Genomic DNA, 18,014 nt, shown 5'->3' with positions numbered 1-18,014 from the left:
GCTGTGCTTCCCCAGGCCCTAGGATTCCCCAGAGGCGAGGGGCTGCCCAGATGGGGAAGACAGGGAGAAAAGGAGTGAGGATCTGGGCTCTCCAACAGCCCACCTTTCCAGCCAGGGCAACTCTGCTTTCATCAGTCTTACCTGCCAGGTAGGGGAGTCCCAGGTAAGGTTTCATGTGAAAAAAAAAGTGGCCCCAGGAAAATAACGTTAGAGCTATCAACAGCAGAAGGAGCAACGGGGTCAAAGCTTTTTGGTCCAGACTCATTCGGCTGCTCATCAGGAAGCCAACACGGGCAGCTTCCACGTATGCTGGGGGTCATATAAACACAGAGAGGGCACGACCCGTGAGCTCCAGAAGTCTCCGCCCAGCTCACTCGGCCGAGACACAGAACGAGGGCAACCCTGGACGTCGGAGTGTCATGCAGGCTCTAATCTAGCCACGCGGAACCTTGAGTCCGTGGGATGCTGACCACTGGAAGCCTGACCCTCACGTCCAAAGACTAGAAAGATTTTGTGGAGCCCCACATTTCCACCTCTCCTATGACCTCTCCTGACTCTAGCTGACACTCTAGACAACGGGAGTGACAGGAAGTTCCCACAGTCTGCACATCCTGGTCTACGAAAAGTTAGAGGTAGGCTCTGAAGACATCTAAGTACTGAGACTCTCTAAGCTCTGTGAACAACATGCACAGGCAGAGCCAGATCTGGATCAGAGAGGATGCAGATGCCGTCCTACGAGATGAAAACCCATCCCCTACGTGGAGTGGGGTGATGTCCAAAGCTGCCAGCTCGCAGGCCAGGAGCCAGGTAAGAAACCGCTAGGCAGATTAGGATAACTGCCTCAATGTCCATAACACAGGGTGTAAGGACCCAAACGGGTATGTCGTTGGATGTGGAAGGACCTAGTAGGCCCTAAACCCAATGGGCTAAAGGCTGACAAGTCGAGCCCAACCCGGCAGCCTGCATCACGAGAAAAGCATTTAGCGGAGTGTGCATGCCGGGCCTCCAAAACCAGCTGCGCCATTTCTCAGGATGCGTCATCTTTTTCACTCTCTTCCTCCATTCTGCTCAGCACCAGGTATTAGGTGACAAGGCCGAAATATCCCTCGGAGTGGACGGATTCTTCCAGTCCTGCCACTCGTGGTCAAGATTTGCACCATAACACCTGAGCAAGCCCAGTCCCGTGGTGTCTGCTGGAAGAAGGCGCACGTGTCCGTAGGCGAAATGCGTGACCTCGCCCTAGGGAGACTGAAGGAGGAGCAGACAGGAAGAGCCACTCCAACAGCCATCGGATAACGTGGCTTTCTAATCGCCAGACCACGGGCAGATCTTGTGGTGACAACTCTGGTCCTGGACTTTGAAACTTTAGTTTGATGTGGTCAGGCTTTTTTGTAAACACTTTCTAACCCGAGTCAAATGAATGATGCAAAGGGAATAATCAAAGTATCAATTACAGACACATTCATATTACAGTGTGTGTGTTCACACATGTGTACCCATCAGAAGCAGGGAGCAAACCCAAATGCCACATGGATGAAAAAATGACAAGCAGTGGATGTGCCACAGTAACACTGAGCCACGTCTCCTCAGGAAAGCCCGGCCAGCAAGGCGTGGGAAGCCACCTCCCCTGTGTCTCGGTCCTCCTGCCTCCACAGGCGAGGCTCTCCAGAAAGAGCTGGACAAGCCCAAGGGGTTTTAGGGAATGACCACTGAGCATGCCATGGCGCTCGGTGCCACTTCTCCAAACAGATCTGACCCTGTGCACTCAGAGGCAAGGTTCTCACAGGAGGACCAGCGTGAGAGCTGCCATTCCCACCACCTTCCAAAAAGACAATCCAGACGGAGCGCGTGGTCCCCATCCTGACTGCAGGCTGAGGCTTGAGCTCTGGGCAATCCCCTCCTGCCTCTCTCCCCCAGTGCTGCAGTGCAGCAGGTGGCTCACTGCAGGGGCCAGGGGGCTGGGCAGCAGGAAGCGGGGCACTGCTGAAGTTAACACCAGACTGGAAAAACCCTCCTCCCACCCAGGATCCTTAGTCTCCTAGCATCACACTCATATGAAGCAGAAAACCAGGTCTCATTAGTGTATTCATTCGTTCATTCATTCGAAAGTAGATATTAACGGCATGCCTCAACAGTGACACTGCTGGGCGTGTATTCATTCATTCATTCATTCGTTCATTCATTCGAAAGTAGATATTAATGGCATGCCTCAACAGTGACACTGCTGGGTGGATGGGGCATATTAAACAAAAGAGGCAGAGGAGGCTTGATTAAACTGTAACACAGAATGAATGTCACAAGAGCCATGGAATAAAAGCCCGATGTTTGTCAAGGTAGAAAGCGGCAGTAGATAACAGTGAAAGAGGCTGAGCAGGGGCTTTGGAACAGAGGTGGCATCTAGGCTGGGCCTTGAAGGGCTAACAAAGATTCCTGGGGGGAAGAGGAAAGAAGGGAAGGGTATCCCTGGCTTAGGTGACCTGAGTCCAGGCTGGGTAGCAGCACTGAGCTGAGTCACGGAGGGCTCTGCACTTGGGCTGGATTCTCCGAGCAGAGGGGAGGCTGAGGGCCTCAGGGGAGGGAGGAGCATGGTCAACACCACGCCGTGCTGTGCGGGAGAAGAGCCTGGGCTGCAGAGGCAGCGTATTAGAGCAGTGAGACCCCTCAGAAGGCTGGGAAACGGCATTAGTCTGAGTCAGGGGCAGTAAAGGAACGGTGCGAGACAATACAGACAAAATTGACTCAGTTCAACACAGGATGACCCTGTGGGTTTGAGCCACCATGACCATGAGGGCAGCCCTCTCTGGGGTTGGCACCAGGAGAGAGGCAGGAATGTGGGAGAAATGGCAAGTTTGACTGCAGCTGGCTACATGGAGGTGCCCGAGGCACATCCGGGAGCCACAGCTAGAAGATAAGTGACAAGTCCTGAGTTGGAGAGAGAAGGCCCTTCCAGAGCTGTGGCCACAGTCTGTCCTCGCCTTCCCCATGCTCAGGCAGCCCTCTCTGGGGTTGGCACCAGGAGAGAGGCAGGAATGTGGGAGAAATGGCAAGTTTGACTGCGGCTGGCTACATGGAGGTGCCCGAGGCACATCCGGGAGCCACAGCTAGAAGATAAGTGACAAGTCCTGAGTTGGAGAGAGAGGGCCCTTCCAGAGCTGTGGCCACAGTCTGTCCTCGCCTTCCCTGTGCTCAAGTCTCAGTCTCACCTTGATCCCTGCTGAATGGTGGCCCCGAGGGGAGGGGAGGAAGCCCCCTTGGTGGGGCTGTGCCCTGGACTCCACGCCCTCTAGGAAAAGCCTTGAGTTCAGGTTAGCGGACATGACAATGAGGCTCGCATCTGAGCTGTGTGTGGCTCCTGGTCCTTGGAGATGCAGAGTCCAGATCGGCATGGACCTTTGTACTTTCAAAAAAACAATTACCAGATTCAAATGCAGATTCATGGGTCCCACCCACACTCTCTACTACTTTAATAGGTTGAGCGGGGCCCAGGATGCACCCCAGGTGACACCAGGGTACACAGCCTGCTGACCAGCTTGCAGAAGCCCTGATTTAAGGAAATGTTAGGGTCAGATCCGCCTGCAGTTGGAGCCTCTTTTTTCTGTCTCTGCTGAGAACGTAGAGATAGGAGGGCCTGGGGGACTCTACAGAGATGGGAGGTTGCCGGCACCCAATACGAGATGGAATAATAATAACTACCACATCTGAGTGCTTACAACTATGGCCAGGTGTTGTTCTGATGCCTCCGAGTCGATCTTTGTAACAATTTTCTTCATTTTGCAGATGACGTGACTGAGACTTAAAGTCAAATCACCCGAGTGGCAAGCAGTGGAGCCCAAGCCGCAGGTATATATTCCATGCCTGCCACGGGCACTGAAGCACAGGGTAAGTGTTGGCAAGTCACAGCCTTCCCTCAGGCCTCAGTCTTCCCCTCTATATAATGGAGAGAACCATTCTCACTGGCTTTCTGGAGACCCCCCCAGGAAGCCAGCAGCATTTTCCCCAAGCAGCACCCCTGCCACGTCTGGGACGCCACAGCCGGTCTGGGTGCCGCCGGCTGGGCACGTCTGGAGCTTCTGCCCACCCATCGCTGGATGGAAAGGGCAAAGGGCACTCCTTCTGCCCTGTGCTGTGTGCTCCTTACAAAGGTCTCACTGTGCAAGTCTCAATAGGAGGCTCTGTTTGGCGGCAATAATATTATTTCCTGCTGCTGCGTCACCTCCATTTTTAAACTGGGAATATTCAGCTGCATTTTCCTCTGCAGGCAGTGCCATTTCAGACCAATATGAAGCTTCCAGGTCCCATAACCTGGGAAACACACAGCAGGGGGCAGGTGACATAGCTTGAAGAAACTGAGAAAGACGGGCAGAAGGGAGTGACGGCTGCACTGTACTGATTTACTTCAGTGGCTTGTTTCTGCAGGTTTCCACTTAAATTTCTTCAAAGTGTCCTAAGCATTTATTTCTGGCCTCGATACTCATTAAAGAACCTGCAATCTCATTGAAGGAGCAGGTCATAGGTTCCAGTGAAGTCACATTAAACGATCCTTTGCAAAGCTCCCTCTCTGAAAAGAGGGCCCTGGCCACTCACTCACCCGAAGCAACACAGACTGTATGATCAGAACGCAGGAAGAAACCCTGATTTCCTCATCCGCATTCTACCGCCCATCTCCTGAGGGAAGAGCAGGCTAGTGGAAATTCTACAGAGGTCGGTAACCTTGGGTAAGGTTATTTGCAGAAGTAGTTAGTATTTTTCTCAGGCTGTAAAAGCAGTGAGTTTAGGGTGTGAAAACTCTGACCACATCCCTGCCACCTCTGATAACTTTTATTCTTCGGGGTTTGCTCATTTCATCCCCCTACTCTTTAGCCTAACTGACTACGTCGCATACCCCACATTATTAACATGTGATTGCATTCTGTCCAACTGAGCAGGGAAGGCAGTCTGCTTTGCAAGTCTTTTTCATTCCCACCTGCCATAAAGCCATCTGCTGACTATTCCGAGTCCCCCGAGCCAGGGTATTCCGAGTCCCCTGGGCCAGGTGCTAGACTCATGAAGATGTCCCTCATCCCTAAAAAGAAGGAACCACCTGGAATAAAGGGAAAGAAACCCACGGCCGCTGAGAAAGAAGGCCGAAGAGAAACTCGGAGCACTGGCAAGAAGGGATGTGCCCACTGGGTAAAGGTGGCAGGGGAGGGAAGGCAGAAAAGGGACCAGAAGCAAGAAAGGGGCCATAGAATGGGACAAGTGTGATGAGTGCAGAGGGACATTCAGGAATGACAAAGAGGAAAAACAGACTGATGGGGTCTCTTCAGTATGTCTGAGAGAAAAAACAGAGCTTTTCTGTATTTGTTGAACGAAGTGCCTCTGATTAGAGGCTCTGTCTCCAATCTCAGTGAACTGCCAGTGCGGGGCCTAGAAAGGACATCCGGGACATCTACTGCAAATCATTGCGCAGATGAGCAGCTAAAGCCCAAAGAAGTGAGGTGACTGGCCCAAGGTCACTCGGCAAGTTAGTGATGGAGGGCAACAAGAACTGAACACTCCTGGCTGGGTGCATTTCCAACAAGAAGGGCTCCCCGCCAGCAATTCCCCCGGTGACAAACGTCACTGACCAGTCACTTGGGAAATATTAGTCATGGCTTACTAACACTCTGCGACCAATCCAAGGGCCTACAGGGCCCCATGTGAACTCCAAAAGCAAGGCAGATCATAATCTTGACTTCACCTTCCAGGCTGATGCCAAACAGTCTATGTTTCTCCAAGTTCCAGTGTGACTCCACAGCTGGTGGAATGCCCACTGGTGCCAAGTGACAGACTCCACTGACAAAACAGCAGGCCAGCGTCTGCAGGTATATGTGGAGAGCCCCCTTGAGAGTGGTACCCTAAGTTAGAAGGTACGCATCAAGAAAGAAGTACTAAGGCTTAAACTTGGAGGCTTTTTCTGGACAATGATGAGAGAGCTGTTACTAACAAGTGGCCCCCGATCCTTCAGACACTCAGAAGTCCAGAACTAAGAAAACATGAAAAGGTGAGTGTGTGATTAAAATGCAAGGAAGCTCAGACTAGAAGGGATGGCTGGGCAACATTCTTATAGGTGGTAGGATAGAAAAAATTAAGCTTAGAGACAAACCCCAAAGCCACAGGTAGAGAGACCATCATTTTGAAAAGTAACCAGTTAAGATAGGTTTTTCTAAAGCATTAAATAGCTAAGTTCCTTCTATTTTGATCCTCTTCAGAAATGAACTGCTGGCTCTTAAGACAGACTTTATGTTGACTTTCACTCTTGGATGAAATCTTTATACACACACACACACACACACACACACACACACACACACACACACACGAGTCTCTGGTGTGAGTGTGTGCATGTGTGTGTGTGTCTGATGAGCCACTGTGCAGCTTGCCTAGCACTTCAAAAACAAAATATTTGTCAAAGGGACATTCAGTAGGCATGCTAGAAACTGACCATTTGCAAGCAAACTCCTAATATGTGCTATGACTCCAGGAACTGTATTTTAGATTTGGCTACATGAAAAGCATAAATCCTTCAGAGCAAGATACGAAGGGCACTTTAATGGCTTGCTTTTGCGTGTCTGTACTCCAGTTATTGGTGGGAGCAATTTTCTCATCTAAACGACAATTAATATTATCTGTGGATCCTTCGCCAAGCAGGACTGCCCAAACCCAGGCCAGGAAGTATTACCCCCATTTGATTTTCGATCAGAAGAGAGATTCCTGGTTCAACATTTGCCACACCCCATCCTCATTTCTAGAAGACTCATCCCTCAGGAATGTTTTAAAACCAAAATCAAATACTTACGAGTAAAGGCTCAAAATTGATAGCTCTGGAGATTACCTTAAATGCTGTGTTTTCAAAATAACCACAATCAGATCGCAATTCAGGTTAAAGGGAGACAAAAGTCCTAAAGCAGGGAAAGCAAGAAGCCCCTCCTTCTATCCTACCAAAACGCTCTAGAACCATATTCTCAAGTGCAACAAGAGTACTAGTTGGACAGAAAAATGTAAGGAAACAAGACAACCGCTGGCCCACCCCTACCCGCTTATGTGATAGATCAAGCCATCACTTGATTCAGCAACTTTTAGAAGGAAAGAATCAAACAGCACGGACTCATTTTCAAATGATACAGGTTCCCGAGTACTAAGATTATTATTGTTAAGCTGTCTTACTGATCATGGTGGTTCCCCCAGCCAGGGCTGCTTTGGTGCCTTGAAAGAAGTCATCAGCAGAAGTCATTCCCTGGTCAGGCATCTGAAAGCGGGTGTGGACGTCGATCCCTCCAGGAATCACCATCCTAGAATGGGCCTCGATGGTCTTCACCCCTCCTGGCACAATCAGGTTTTCTCCTATTTGCCTAAATAAACAGGGTGGGTGAGAACGGTGATAAATAAAATGTCTCCAAATCAAATGGGATCTGACGGACATTTCCACCAAGCCCTAAACTATCCTTCCCTATGTTCCCTAGACTGTTCCAGTTACTGTGATTACTTATAATATGTACACTCCCCACTTCCTACCCACCAACTAAGAGGCAATGCAGCACTTACTAGAAAACAAAATTTAAATAAGATATCAGAGGCCCGATCAAAAGGCTTAGTTACTAGAAAACCCCTAAGATCAAATGATAACAAGGACCCAAGATATTTACATAAAATGCCACTACACTTTCTCTGTAACACACACAGTTGAGCTAATTATCCTACAGCAATTTTCTCCAGAGCTGTTTGCCTTTACAAACATGTCTTCACCAGATCCTTTGCAATTTAGAGACAATAGGAGTGTGGAAGGGTGGAGGTAGAGCAAAACAAAGCAAAAAAAATAAATAAGTAAACACTATGATTGAAACTATTTAAAATTTTGGAAACGTGGATTAGCAACTCAGGTAATAAAGGCAGAAAAATTAATATTTATTATGTTAGGGGATGTGGATTCATTTCCCATTTTTTGAAAAGGTCTCTGTTACATCTTTCTATCAGTTTTTTTAAAAGGAAAAAGTAATCAAGGAGGAGTTGATAAAGTTGAAAAACAAATTAGTGATGACTAAAAATAGCACCCAGGCTTGCTCACTTCTAGACCAGTGTCTTTCTGGTAGAACAGAGGAAAATGGAACAGGCAAGTCATGCTATTTGAGAGCCTGGAGCTGAGACTGTCACAAGCAAACACACATGGAGAAAACATTAAACATGAAAATGGTAAGACCTATTTTAGGTTCATAAATCAGGATGTGAGTTTCCAGGCAACAGACACATCCACTCCAGTTTTCCACTCCTCAGGACTGGTTTACTGTAGCACTTGATGAATGCTGCTTATTCAAAAGATGTCATTTGCTACAGTGTTTGTCTTTAAACAGATGTGCTGTTTCTCCAGAACCCTATGAGCTGTCCCAGTTGGAAGGGCATGAGGACACTGGTATGCACTCAGCTCACTTAACCCTCTGGAGTCCAAAAATACCCTAATGCAGTAACTGCTCTGTTGTTAGTAACACAATACACAATAAACACAAGGGCAGCCTTCTTGGTGTTTGTGGGCACTTAAAGAATGAAACATAAAATTCCCTCAGGATGAGGCAGTAATTTGTCAGTGTTATTACTTGGTAATTAATTTGCTGTCCTTTGGCCCCAAACACTTGGATTCTTGATTCAGAAAGCAGATGTGCTATCTTAATAGAATTGCAAGCCATCCAAACAACAACATTCAAAGAAAACCTTTAATATATTCAATAGATCATAAACCAAATAATTGAGCTAGCAACAAGAAGATACTGTGTCACCTGGGTTAAAAATAGTAAATTACATAAGGCCTAAGGAAATGGGTGTGCATTTAATTGTGGCTTTCGAATTCACCAATTACCACATTCAAAATGGGCTTAAATAGATACTAAGTCACTCTCTGAAATCACAGAAGATTGATACTATGTGTGTGAATTGTAGGTAATGCTTAGGAATACTGGAAGGTACACATCTACACAATGAGTTACACTTACTTGATCAACCCATCTTCCATGTATATATCTGCATAGAATGACTGGTCATCATTAACGATTTTACCTCCTTTGATCAGAAGACGATCACTCTGAAACGAAGACGTAATAAGGTCACAATGCATACCTGACCCACGAGAAACATAGATAAATCAGCTAAAGACATATTTTCACTATTCAAAAGTGATGCTCAAAATGAGCCAATTTGGAAAGGTTCAATGACAAAGGTGAACCTGTATGGTGGCAACCTATTCATCACCCAATGAGTCAGAACATACTGGCAAAGCTCAAAGTTTATCATAGGTTTAAAAGAAAAGAAAACTTCTTTCCAGAAGACAATACTTTTTAAATGTCTTTAGGCTAAACTTCATTTAAAAAAAAAAAAAAAAATACACCCACATGGAGGGAAGTCAATTCTTGGCAAGGTTTGTGTCGGGAAAATTAACCAAAAGTCTGTTGTCATGGGAAAGTCTACACAAACATACTTGGTTCCTCCATAACAAGTTTCCAATTCAGTATGTTCTTTATATTTGCATTTCTCTTTAAAGTAAATCACAAAGAGTGTAGTAAAGCGGGAAAAACATTTCAAATGTGCACCATTTTAACTATTAAGCTGTTAAGAAAAAGGTGAAGATTTATAATTAAGTAGACGAGATGGCAAGTTCTCAAATCTAACACCACTATAGACTGTTGATACACTTATATTTTAAATGATGCAAAGAAAAACTTGACAAGCACATATGAAGACCAGGAATACAACCAAAATGTCACTTTATGACTCATCGCTATGCCAAAGGCTGTTGATGAATGAAAAGTTAAAATTCTGCATTCAATGTATACACACCTGTGCTATTCCAGAATAGGTTGAAACATTGTAAATTGAACCACAAATTGCACTTTTAATATGCAAAACATTTCAAAGGCTGGCATTCACTTTGACAATGGTTTACTCAAAATTCAGTTGCAAAACAACATTCTAGGGAAGTACTATTTATATCTAGGGAAGTACTATTTATATTTAGCACCTACCAAGAAAAAAATTACAGCAAATTTGTAATAAAAAAGATTTATAAACTATGAGAGACCCAGAGAATATATACTTATATATAAATGCAAACATGGGGTTAGAAAGCGTTTATTGTTTCTCTAATATAATGAAAACCAGTAAGACCACTTAAATTTTGTACACTGTAGGGTACAAAGTCAACCTGCCATAGGCTTTGGAAAGTCTAGTTGTTGGAAAGCCAACAACTCTTGTAGTTGTATAAGATAAATGTAAAGACCTTTACAAAATCCTATGTGTACACCATGTCAAAACAAATCTATGAAGCAGATGGCACCAGATTATTTCCATGACACTGAGAAACTGAGGCTCAGAGAGGTTAGGCCACATAGCTCTCCCTCTCTCCATCAGTTCCAGCCTTGACAGGGTAAATATTGCCTGGGAGGCAAGGAGAAGCCCTGCCCTTCACCACCTGCTCCCTTAGTAGCTGAGGTACCTGATCCCGCTATCACTGTGAATCCCAGAGCCAACACCACGCCAAGAAAAAAAAATGAAACATCACAGTCTGGTTCGGTCTAGTGCCTTCCAGAAGGCTTCTTACATAAGAGGCTGGCCGTGATGATCGACGGAGGAAAACCATGCTACACAGGTCCTACATAATGCAACCAAATTTTTTAAAGGGTAGAGGGGGCGCTCTTTTAAAAATCCGTCTTGTTTGCTTTTTAAATTTTTTTCTCCCCACAATGTCAAAACGAAACTGCCTTTTTCATTCACGAAGACAGCAAATTATTTGAGGCTCGCAGCAGATCTGCTCTCCACCCCCACTCCCCAGACTCCTTTCTCCCATCAGGAAACACACGACGTCGGGTTCCCCCGGGGCCCGGCCCTTTGGGATGTTGGGTCTTTAGCCTTCCAGAAAAAGCCAGTACCCACCCTCCCTGTAGAACTGCCTAGCTCATCCTACAAAATCCACCCGAGCACACGCCCCCTCCCCTGTGCATTTGTTTCCACATCTCTCTCCTGCGGATGGGTGTGCCCTTGTGCATCCAGAGGAAGCTGGGGAACCCGTGGCTACGGAGGAAACCAGAGCGAAAGCGCGCCCTCAAATCCAGCCCTGAACACATCTACACTTTTCAAAGATTCTTTCGGTCTCTGCCTCAGCTCTGGGCTCTACCCAGCAGTCAGCTGGCCATTTGCAATTGCACATCATTATATAACAATGAATTTCCCTCGCCTTCCTCCCTTCCTCCCCAGGATTTCACTTGGGGTGTAGAGAACTAGGATTGAAGAGATTTTTCCAAGAAAGATGGGGAGAGGGTTGTGGGCAGGGGAGCGGTGGGAGCAAGAACCTGTGTTCATCGCTGAAGCAGCGCCAATTCATCGCTTAGATGTTTTTCTTGTGATTTACAAACTAATCACTGGAGGCTGCAGAACTGCGCGGACACCACCGGCCACGGCGATCATTGTCTGGCCGAGGCCGGACCGGGCCATCTGCTCCTCGCGTCGTGCAGCGCCATTACCTCCCCGATCCTGTCTCGGCGTTGTCCCCAACGCCCACCCTTCCAGCCTGCTTTGTTGCACCAATAAGGGACAGGAAGACACAAGAAAGCGAGCCCAGAGCCTTACCAGGGTCCCAGCCTCCAACCAGAAGGCGAGAACACCAAGAGGGCCACAAAAAAAACGGTCCCTGGTCAACAAAAAGCCAACGCCTGGCCCCTACCCTCCTCTGCTCATCACTGTGTCCCTGTTTTTCCTTCACGTTTCCAAATTATCCTGGTACGCCCTGCCCTTTCAGCATCCCTCTGCTGTCATTACGCCTCCAGGCGAAACCCGCTCGTTTTTCTAAAGAGCTGGAGGAAGGCTCCAGAAAGCCCTTTATGGTGTGGGAGGGAGGCACAGGGAGAATCCATTTCCCATCTCCCCAACCAGCTCCCAGAGTCCAGTCTCGCAGCACGCAGTCCAGAGAACAATATCCGAGCTTCAACCATGCATATTCAATCTGGCATCCATTTGCTTACACCCCGCAGGCCAGCACTGCAGCATCACGCTCTGACAATAAAAGGATACAGCGGATCTGGCGCGCTACCCAGGACGACCTTAATGCACACACGCTCCTATTTTAATGCCTTACAAATCATGTGGCTTATAATTCTATATGATTGCGTCTCCCACCATCGCGATTGCCTTTAGCAACGGGGGGATGGGGGGAGAGTTGGGTCTCTCTTCCTCCCTCTCCTTTTAAAAAATTCCTTCGATGTTCTGTGCCACAAAAGGTATGCAGGCCGACCGCAGATTTCCCAAGTACCAAACTCACCGTGATGCGTGGAATATTTTTCTTCCCCTGATAAGACATCTCTCTCCTGGGAAAAAAAAGATAATTTCAAGAGGGCAGCTTTAAAGCCAAAATTGCCAGGAAAGAGACTTGGTATTTTTTGCAGTACTGAAAAAGGTGCAACCGCTTAGCTGGTCTTGCTGATAGCGAATTCCAGGAACGTAAAGGATAAATGCAATCCTCTGCCTTTCTTCCTCTCCTCCAACACAGCCCCAGCTAGGGCGGAAAAAAAAAAGAAAGAGAGAGAGAACGGGAGGGAAGGGGGTGGAAATAAACTACAGCAATAAAAGCCTCGGTTCAAGTCGCCCACCGCGGCGCATGCGCTACCAGCCACTCCCTTTCCTCTCCGGCAAAAGCCATCCGCTTCGAGAGAGACGAGCTCTGATTGGCCACAATCGTGGGATATGTAAATGATGCAGGCGGGGAGGGGAGCGGCGCGAGAGCGCGAAAATGCTGCAGTGTGCGGCGGAGGGCGGCGGTCCCTGCCGGCGCCCGAACGGGGAGCGCGCTTTTCGCGCCCTTTCTTTGGGCTGGGGCATCGGGGATCGTGGCTGGCGGCAATCCCAAATGCAGCATCCGCAACGCAGGGCCAATGGCGGGGTGATCATTACGGACAGGGAGAGCCCAACCCGGAGTCGGTGGGCTTCGGTGCAGCCCGGGCGGCACGCACCCGCTCGCGCGTGCCCCGGTGGATGCCCGACCGCGCGCCAATCCGCGGAGGCCGCCGCTGCAGCCCCGCGTGGGGTGACTGCGCGGAGCCAATGGCTTCGCTGGCGGCGAGCGCGCGACTGCACCGCCGACCGGCGCCGCGCCGCCCGGGAGGGGCGCCCGAGCCCTCCTCCTGCCGCCCTCGCCTTTCGCGAAGGCTCGCTCAGCCTCCGCCCAGGAGTCGACGAGGGAATTCAAATGGCAGCGAGCGGAGGGAAGGGAGCGGGGAGGGCTCGCCGCGGCGCCGCCCAGCCCCAGAGGGGGGAGTCTGGACGCGAGCCTGCGAGTGGAGCGGCGCTGGGGCGTCCCGCGGGGCTCCCCGGGGGCGGGGAGGGGTGCGGGCTCGAGGCGAGGCTGGAAATCTAGCCTGCGGTCAGGCGCTGGGCTGCAAGCATCCGCGCGGCCTGGCACCTGGGAACTAAAAGTCAAGGCTTTCCTCCTCTGAGTAGGGAAGGACGGAGCCGGGGAAGGCCGCAGTCTGCTGCTGGGGATGGGAAACCCTTCCCTGAACAGTCCCTTTGTGTTTTCGGGTCGCAAGGAACTTGGGGGCTAAGGAGAGTAGCAGCCACACGTTGAGGCAAAAAATGGCCCGAATTAGGGCCCTGTTCTCTAACACTCATGCCCACCTAGGCCATTTTGGGGACATTTCGCTGGTGCCTGCAGATCTGTCACGGAAAAGCTGTTAGGATCACAGCACCCAAGGAGCCCAAAGAATAGACAGACCCCCACCCACATAATGAGGCAGAAAGCGAGATGAACAGGAGATGCAGGAGGAATGAAAGAAAGGAAAGCTGTTCCAAAAGAAGGGGAAATGGAGTCATGGAGAAAACCTCCCGGAATCGGAGTTTAAAACGCGGAGTCCTCACTCCCCAGAGATCCTAATCACACCTAAAACGGCATTCAAGGCCTCTCTTGGCTCTAGAAATTGAATAGGCCTAAGATCCCTTGACTTTGTCACAATACCCGTGGGGCGAGGCGGGAAGGGAGGGAGCTGGGGAAGCTGGTCCAGTGGATCCCGAGCAAGCTACCATGGGTCATTTCTCTGAAAGGTTGTCCACGCTGGTGCACAGACTAAAATCAAAGTCTTGTGACTTTGGGCTTCTCTGCTTGAGAACAAACAATAGAATCCCCTACATTGCCGAGGCCCGCAAGCAGCCCTGAAAAAAAAAAAAAGGATATGTGTAATTGGCTCACACTTGCTCAGCAAAGATTAGCCAGATAAGTACAAAATAATCCTGGGGCTATTGTGGGCCTATGTTCTGATGTCTTTCTGCATCTGGCCACTTTGGATAGTTATCTCCAGAAGATGTGAAATGCATCCTTTAACTCCTGTAAATTCTAAATTCCCAGAAAGGAGCTGTGAGGCATGCAGCAAGCTTCCAGGCTGGTTAATTCATTCAAGTTCCAATTAGCTATGCATCTTGAAAATAAAATAGAAGCACCTTTTCCTCTAACATGTGATGTGCTAAGAACAAAGTGAGTTGATATCAGCAAGTATTGGTGTCAGCCTGTAGGGTTCAAGTCACAAGTTTGAGAAAGCATAAAATGGGCCCTTCTACCTGGGAAAGCCAACAGCAGGTTTCAAATTGGGGGGAGGAGAGCAGAGCAGGAGAGTGGCAGAGGGTCAAGTGTCCTATTAAATCATGAGAAAAATAACACTTGGCAAGCAAGTAAATAATAAGATTCAAATTAATTTAAAACAAAATGACTTCTAATTATATTGTTTATTCATATTTTTGTTCTGCTTTCCTGCTCCCGAATTGTTTGATCTTAACAAATGTAACTATCTTGTTATTTATCAATTTGCCATTGAATATTTTGCTTTGCAATAAAAGCTCCAAAGAGCCTTTGTGTCTTATTTCTATAGCCATTGATATGAGGTTCCTAGTCCATGATAATTGACATTTCCACTCATAAAAATCAGAGATGTAAGGTTTAGATTCATTGGTCTGTTCTGACTGGATACAGCCTAAGAGTATTTGGCACATAGAAGATAGCAAATAATTTTAATGGATCTAGGAAAAGAACTGTGTACAATCTGCATTTCTTACCATACTTATTGCTCAGTGCAATGAAAAAAATAGACTTGTTCATATACACTATTTTTTTTAACTCTGTCTTTAGATAAACACTCCATGAAAATTTCCTGTAAACTTTCAAATCATTATTCCTCTACCATATATTTGAACCTAGCCTCAGGTATGATTTTTCTGATTTTTTAAAATAATTAAATGCATGTCAAGGATGAAAAAGCATTGTATCATGGCCTATTCCATACTATGGCACTTTCTCATACTCCTCCCCCCACACCCAGGGAGGCAAGATGTGGTGATTAAATGATGGTTTAATGAAATGGTTCTTTCCAGGGCACTCTGGATGTTATAGGGGAAGGGAGAACCCGCCATAAGCATGAGGAGTGAGTTCTACCCAGGTATCAGACTCCGACTGCAGCCTCATCTGCAGCTTCATCTCCCATCCCTGACACCCATGCCCTTATCCCCATGCTCAGGGGGTGCATGTAAACTCGTACCGACACACACGCTGCCCCTTCTCAAATCTGAGCTCTGCCGTTGTCTCTGACTGCTATTCCTTTCACCTCCCTCTTGCCTCAACACTTTCTGTAAACGTGACTTTACATATCGCCTCCTCAATAAAGTCTGTCCCTAAAGCCTTAAGCACAATCTCCTGTATTCACCTCTACTGTAACATACACCCTGCCATATGTAATCATCTGTCCATTTCTCCTCTCAAAGCATGACTCCCAGAAGCTCAGAGTTTTGCATATTCCTCTTTTTCCGGGAACCAGCATACTGCCTGATTCATGGCAGGGGCCCTCAACATTTAGTGAATAAATAAATGCTGTCGTTGCTATGGCAAGAGAAAAAAAGATTTTTCCAAGTCACCACCATGGTGAGTTTTGATGGCAACAATAGCCCCAACTCAGGCATTTCTCTTAGCACTAGTGCCTTGCTGGATCTTCCTTCTTGGCAGCTCAGCTCATCTCCTGCAAGTCCCTGAAACCAAGAGAACCTTGTCATCATGCAGCTTATTATTCCTTGCATGGGTGTAGCTGCCTGAATTTTAAGCTATGTCTCACTTAAATAAAACTGCCACATACCAACAAACCTGAGAAAACACAGGGAGAGAGCATCCAATCCTAAAATGAACTCCAGAAGCAACTCCAGTAATTTTTTCTCAGCACCACTTGCTTAAATCGTTCCCTCTCCAACCACCCATTATTTTTTGGACATGCCTACATTATACCAGTTATCATACCACTCACAGTATACTATCCTGACCTATACCATGAGTAGGTGAGCATCACTTTCCTTCCATTTAAAAGTGGAGCTCACAGAGACTAGGAACTCTTTCAAGGGTCTTACTCATGTCTGTCTTACCCTCATACAGGGCCCAACAGGGATGCATGGGTGGGTGTCTAAGTGATGACCTCCAGTCAGGATTTTTAAGATGTTTGCATCATACGGACCTGCCAGGAACTGGGGGTGGGGAGACGGAGTGCTGTCTCTCCAGCGCTGGGGGGTGACAGGCTGCTTTCAGTTCCTCAGCACCCTGCACAGGATGCGTCCTGTTCTGGACCAGACCCACCACTCTGCTGGGTTTCAGGTTCCCCCTTTTGGGAAGCAGGAGTTACCATTTCTGCTTCTGAGGCCCCGCCTGAGCCTCTGCAGAAGTGCGACATTCAACATGTCACAGAGTAGGGAAGCTCCAAAACAGAAATTGCTGACAGAAAGAACGGAGCCTAGATGTGGCAGAGAAAAGAGACCCCCGAGTCCCCATATTGCTGCAGGACTGACAGCAAAGGCTGTGGCCTCAGCTGCAGCCTTTAGAGGAGTTAAAGTTAATGCAGTGGAAATGAGAAGATACTGAATTCCTTACCAAAAACTGAGGACATTGTCCAGGACACTTGAGCTGGAAGTGATACCCTCTTCTCTGCAGATGGAACCAGGCCATGACAGCCATTTTCTTTGTGCATGCAAACCTGAAGAGACAGAGTCTGTAGAGCGACAGCCAAGGGCCGCTGACTCAAGTCTACCCACAGCCTTTCCCAGTGGGTGCATCCTTTACCGGGTATGGAGTGGTGACCGATGAGAGTCAGGAGTGACTGGCCCTCTGAGCCAGATGCCTCTTGTGCTTAAACTGAAAAGACTATTGGTCAACTCAGTGGGAGCTGAGAAAGCATCCTGAAGAAGTCTTGACTGCATATGGACACGAGGCTCATCTGTCCACATTCGCCAGGGCACAGAGGAAAGCGTGCACTTCACAGAATCTGGTAGACTTGGCTTTCTCCTCTCATCTCGTTAGCACACAGCCTTCCCAAATGCCCCTGTGTTACTTACCTTGCACATCATCCATCCTCCGCGTGACCACAGATTTTCCCTGGGGTTTTTCTGCAGAGCGGAAGACAGCATCTTGCTCTGGCGGTCATATCTCAGGCTCGCCCTCTGGTGGCTAATGAGAAAACTGCACCGGGTCCCCTCAGGCTTTATCCGGAGGGTGACTCAGGACTAGGAAAGGGCCTCGTTCCAGTGTTCCTGGGTCTGAATCACCAGTAGTGATTTTGGCTCTGCGTTAGAATCATCTGGGACTCCAGCTCAGATCTTCTGATCAGACTCCCCAGAGATAAGGCCCAGGAATGTTTTTTAACTAGTCTGCCTCTGTACTACCACCCCTAGCCGCCTCCTTTTACAGACAAGAAAGCTAGGAGAACATGGACAAAAACACAGGTCTCACCTAGGACTTTTCCCACTTCCCAAAGTACATCAACAGCCCTGCTTTTTACCCAACGGGAACATCTTACAAAAAAGTGGTAAATATTATAATCATAGTCCTCTACTTGTCTGCCTTCTAGTAAAACACTCCTGTAGTCAGTAAGGAGAGAATCAGCATTTAATGAGCACCTACTATAGTCTAGGTACAGTGCTGAATACTTCAAATACATCTTATTTAATCTTCC

At 47.9% G+C, this 18,014-nt stretch overlaps 1 protein-coding gene across 2 annotated transcripts in view; it reads right to left on the bottom strand.

Moving 5' to 3' along the window:
* DPYSL2 (dihydropyrimidinase like 2) overlaps positions 1 to 18,014 on the bottom strand; it is a 103,313-nt gene that overhangs the window by 53,832 nt on the left and 31,467 nt on the right. The window contains exons 1-3 of one of the 2 annotated variants that reach the window (XM_006916963.3): positions 12,314 to 12,682; positions 9,000 to 9,088; positions 7,186 to 7,370 (exon numbers count right to left, since the gene is read on the bottom strand). In XM_006916963.3, the coding sequence (XP_006917025.1) occupies positions 7,186 to 7,370; positions 9,000 to 9,088; positions 12,314 to 12,352 (313 nt within the window). In that variant the 5' untranslated portion in view covers positions 12,353 to 12,682. Of the gene's footprint in view, positions 1 to 7,185; positions 7,371 to 8,999; positions 9,089 to 12,313; positions 12,683 to 18,014 lie in introns of those variants that run through there. The other variant, XM_015593314.2, reaches the window with a different exon arrangement.

Source organism: Pteropus alecto, unplaced genomic scaffold (assembly GCF_000325575.1).
Source record: "Pteropus alecto unplaced genomic scaffold, ASM32557v1 scaffold166, whole genome shotgun sequence".
Taxonomy (NCBI): domain Eukaryota; kingdom Metazoa; phylum Chordata; class Mammalia; order Chiroptera; family Pteropodidae; genus Pteropus; species Pteropus alecto.
This window is presented reverse-complemented; position numbering and strand designations above follow the sequence as displayed.